This window comes from Triticum aestivum, chromosome 7D, assembly GCF_018294505.1.
Source record: "Triticum aestivum cultivar Chinese Spring chromosome 7D, IWGSC CS RefSeq v2.1, whole genome shotgun sequence".
Taxonomy (NCBI): Eukaryota; Viridiplantae; Streptophyta; class Magnoliopsida; order Poales; family Poaceae; genus Triticum; species Triticum aestivum.
In genome coordinates, this window is record NC_057814.1 from 9,788,967 (window position 1) to 9,793,963 (window position 4,997).

The 4,997-nt window shown below is 44.0% G+C and overlaps 1 protein-coding gene across 2 annotated transcripts; it reads left to right on the top strand.

Moving 5' to 3' along the window:
* The first annotated feature begins 703 nt into the window (after nt 1-703).
* LOC123163737 (BURP domain-containing protein 9) lies at nt 704-4,354 on the top strand. 2 transcript variants are annotated; one of them, XM_044581093.1, is made up of 4 exons: nt 704-786; nt 1,143-1,299; nt 2,387-3,115; nt 3,387-4,354. In XM_044581093.1, exons 1-4 carry the CDS (start codon nt 748-750, stop codon nt 4,121-4,123), a joined length of 1,662 nt encoding a protein of 553 aa, XP_044437028.1. In that variant the 5' UTR covers nt 704-747; the 3' UTR covers nt 4,124-4,354. The 2 variants fall into 2 exon arrangements, with proteins under 2 accessions (XP_044437028.1, XP_044437027.1); XM_044581092.1 differs by having other exon boundaries at nt 712-786; nt 1,119-1,299.
* The last annotated feature ends 643 nt before the right edge of the window (nt 4,355-4,997 follow it).

Sequence of the window (4,997 nt, forward strand, 5' to 3'; positions counted from 1 at the left end):
ATGAAGAGGATGACGGGTGCGGCGAACAGGATGGCAGGGCCGACAGGGGTGGCCAAGAGGACAGCGGAGCCTACAGGGCCGGCAAAGAGGACGGCGAGGCAGAGGCGACGCCGGCACCAAGAGCGAGTTCCATTGTGGAGAGTTAGTGGGCGAGTGAGTGAAGTGAGGGGGACGACGGGGTGCGCTTGGTTTGATAAAATGTGTTCATGCTGGGATGAGGGGCAACAAGCAACCGCCACAGCTATGTTCTGACAGAACTAGACATCTAGCAAGAATAACTAGTGGCGGTTGCAAGGTTCTGCCCGCCACTGCTTGGTCATCTACCTCTGGCGGGTCCTAGGTAGAGCCCGTCACCGGTGAGTTACGCAAACAAGTCATGCCCAAGTGAATTTACCTGTGGCGGGTCACGTGTTCTGCCCGCCACAGTTAGTCTATTAGCTATGGCGGGCTGGTTCTGCTACCTGCCACTTCTTGTTTAAAAAAATAGATGTGGCCGGTGCCCCGTCTGGCCAGCCACTTATTGGGTTCACTTATAAGCCCTTTTTCAATAGTGTAAGATTGCCAAAGTTGGTACAAACGTCGATTCCGGTAGTGAACTCTCAACTGTCCTAGGAAGAAATTTAATCATCGTCTCCCAACAGCTCTTCTTCTCCTCCCTGCCCCCACCTCTCCACATAGGCCTATAAATACGATGGCAATCCCCCGATGGCAATAAGGAAGCAGCCAGGACCTTAGACACAAAGCCATATGATGGCCATGATGTCACTCCTCTCCTCGTTCCTTTTGGTGAGTTGCATAGACACCTCTTGATCGTGGGAAATTCGCCATCCATTCATGCGTACATATGCTAGCTAGCATTCAGGCACCAATTTAGTTTATGGATGCACTTATGTGGCCATGCTATTGTGTATACTCTATAAAATAGGTCGTTTGTATATAGCATGAATGCAAAATGCCTTTTCTTTTCAACGAAAAACGAAGCAAAAGTACTTCTAATTCATGAATTACGAGGAAAGCGATGCAGATATTCTTTTAAACCATCTTTATGAATGAGAAAATTGGCATGTGAAACTCTGCATCTACATGAAACTAAGCTTTTTTTTATATGCATGTCTCAGGATGATGATATTGGTTATATACAGGTAATGGCAGTTTGGGGAGGTCATCACACAAATTTGGCGAGTGCTGAAGGGATAGTAATCTCAAGTTCGGAAACTGCGCTTACTGAGTATTGGCAAACAATGGTTCCCAACTCTCCCATGCCACTTGCCATACTTGAGCTCCTTCTCACATCTACCGGTCTCTCTCTCTCTCTCTCTCTCTCTCTCTCTCTCTCTCTCTCTCTCTCTCTCTCTCTCTCACACACACACACACACACACACACACACACACACACACACACACACACCCACGCACGCACACACACACACACACACACACACACACACACACACACACAAAGGTTACTTCAAAATATCGCATATCGGGTTTGTATCATTTTGGCCTGAACATATCAGATGTCATATATCGGGTGATATATTGGACGATATGTATATATATCGGAGAAAATATATCTAGATTTCTTTTCAATTTTCTTGTGCAAAAAACACTTTATGCAAGAACAAATTTATGTTGTGACTGTTCTAGCATAACAAATTTTCATTATTAGTTTAAGAACCTGTTACTTAAGAAATTATTTAAGACATATTCACAAAATCCTCACTCTAAGAGTAAAAATAATACGTTATATATGTGTTCCTACAAAACGTTATGCATAACTTCGATAATATGATGAAGTTGTAAATACAATAAAACAATTGCTTTCCGATAAATAATTGTATTCATTGATGTACCGGTCTATATCAGTGGCCATATTGGGTCAGATATCAGCCATATCAGATGATATGTCTGAAAATGATATGGACAAAATGATATGTTATGTTTATTTCGGTAGAGACACAAAACTGATATATCGGTCGTATCGGACTAGATTTAAAAGCTATCACACTTACATAACTATTAAATATATAATCAAATTATACATTTGGTCCGAGCCATAAATAATGCAGATGGATGGCGTCAGAATTTCTTTCTTTCTTGTTGTATCAAGCAGAAAACGTATTTAGCAAACAAGGTGGCATATAAATGATAAGAATCATAGTGATTCAGCAGATTTAACAAGTATTTTCCATCTGGTCTGGAAACAAGATTTCAGAAAACCGTGTGAAAGTGTTTGAGAAGAAAACATAGTGCACATAGAGAGCATTTATTGTTTTACTAAGAGAACATCATAACCATTTTACAAGGAGACTTGATCAAAACCAAGTATATAGTCACTTGAAAAATGATATATAGTTAACTTAGACAGTTGTGTGCATGTTTACAGGTCATGATGATCACATGGGCAAACAAGACACCAACAACATCCACACACCAAATAAATGGACCGGAGAGAAATACGTTGGGGCATCCCTTCTCAAATCACGAAAAAATGGTCTACATCCTACCATTGATGCAAATGCAAGAACAGAAACCGACAACCAGAAGAATCAAATTTGGTTTTATGGATGGGGCCCACAGAAAATCAACAACGAGAAGACCATTAAAGGTTTAGTAAGGGAGCCGGTGAAAGATATCTACGACAAGAAGAAAGAAGTTTGGTTTTATGGGTGGGGCCCACTAAAAATTAGCGACGAGAAGACAAGAAATGAATTAGTAAGGGAACCAATCAGAAAAATCTACGATAAGAAGAATCAAATTTGGTTTTATGGATGGGGCCCACAAAAAATCAAAAATGAGAAGAACATGAGAGGTTTGGTAAGGGAGCAGGTGAAAAATATCCACGACAAGAAAAAACAAGTTTGGTTTTATGGATGGGGCCAACTAAACATTAGCGACAAGAAGACAAGAAAAGAATTAGTAAGGGAACCGGTCAGAAAAATATACGATAAGAAGAATCAAATTTGGTTTTATGGATGGGGCCAAGTACAAAACAGCAATGAGAAGATGGCGAAACATTTGGTAATGGAACCGGTCAAACAAGTCTATGAAGAGAAGAATCAATTTCGGGGTCCACAAGCCAAGGATGACGGTGCCCGCGAGTCAGGCATGCAAGGTATGTTCCTTTATTCCCAATTAAATACTCCCTCTGTCCCATAATATAAGAGTGTTAATGTCAAAAACGCTCTTACATTACGGGACGGAGTAGTCGCTACCATCGAGTTATTGATATCATGTGCGCATACAATACATAATTGTATGCAAGATATAGGTCCTGGAACTAGTGAAGATGAGTGTGAGTCAACCCATAATTTAGAAATTGTTGCATTTATGGTAAATCAACCTCTAATAAATATATATATATATATTGGCTCCTAATTTGGCAGAAGATGATGGGCACCAAGGAGGAAGCCATATCCATGGAGAATCTACTGTGTCAAACATCATCTTCTTCGAAGAATCCCTTAAACCGGGATCCACGATCACACCCTACATCCAACCATCAGCTACATCAGGCGCTCCCTTGCTGCAACGTGACGTCGCCAACACCATACCCATGTCCACGGAGAACTTCACTGATATCCTGGCGATGTTCGCACCGGTGTCCAGCGCCATGGCCGACGACGTGTGGGTGATGCTGGATCTGTGCGAGCGCCCCAGCCTAGTCAAGGGCGAGAAGAAGACATGCGCTACCTCCGTGGAGTCAATGGTAGAGTTCGCCGCGTCCGTGCTCACTGGAGGCAACACTCGTGGCCTCCGCGCTTTCTCCTCCCCAGACGTGCCTGCAGAGGGTGTCACGTCGAGCAGGAAGTATAAGGTGGTGGCGGCGCGGAGGGCCACAGAGTCGAGCAAGACCATGACATGCCACGGGATGAGCTTCCCCTTCGTGGTGTTCATGTGCCACGCGGTGAACCCTACCAGGACGTACGAGGTGACGCTCGAGAGCGAGGACCTCACATCGAGGATGGTGCTGCTTGCCGTGTGCCACCTCGACACGTCTGAGTTCGACCCCATGAAGATGCCTGGACACGCCAAGCCAGGGGATGCTCCGGCTTGCCACTTCATCCCCAGGGACAGCGTCCTCTGGGCTCCGGTTGCACCCGCCGCCGCCACCGCTGCTTAACTACGTAATAGCTGTGAAAAGATAATAACAGTCCGTATAACTGCGTAGGGCGCGGGCATGCATGGGTGCTGTGTTTGTTTACGTCCGTCCGTTGTTGGACTTGGTTTGTGTGTACGTACGTTTGCTGTTGTTGTTGTATGTACGCTCTTTGCAATGCATGGCACTGCGCTATGTCATTGCCATATACAGTATTACATACAAATAAATTCCCTAGAGCATGTATTCTCTATTTATCTTGAGTGTGTAATTTATTTTTATTGAATTCATACTCCACACAGAAAGTATCTCTTATCGCTTTTCCAGAGCCTGGATGTCAACCTTAGCCAGAGCCTTTATCTCATCAGTCTCCATCTGAGCCTCAATCGTGAACTGAAGATGACGCGCGATCAGCGAGGAATGAATTCGAAAACCCATACTTGGAGTATTATTGCACTTGGGATAAAGTAGATGTCGAAACAACTTCGTCTTCAAGTTCGCTATCGTGAGGGATGTCTTGCTTCAAAAGTAGGAACTGATGAAGAGAGGTAGGTAATATATTTCAACACCGCCCCCCCCCCCCCCCCTCACGTCTAGGCTTATATTGTCTATAGACGTGGGACCGATGTAAGCCTCTGAAACTTTTTCTTTTTTTAATACTGTGTTGGTAGGGTCTTAAACTCAAGACCTTTTAGCTTGGATACCTTATTAAATTCATGTTGTCTGAACTGATGAAGAGAGGTGGATAATATATTTCAACAACCTTCACTATCAGAGCTGGGAACGCAGTATTCTCTATTGTCTAGCTGCGTCCAGGTTTCCAGCTCGATGATCGACAGATTCTGTCACGATCGATCTCTCGGTGGACAGCGGGCTGCCATGGTCCTTCGCTGTGGTC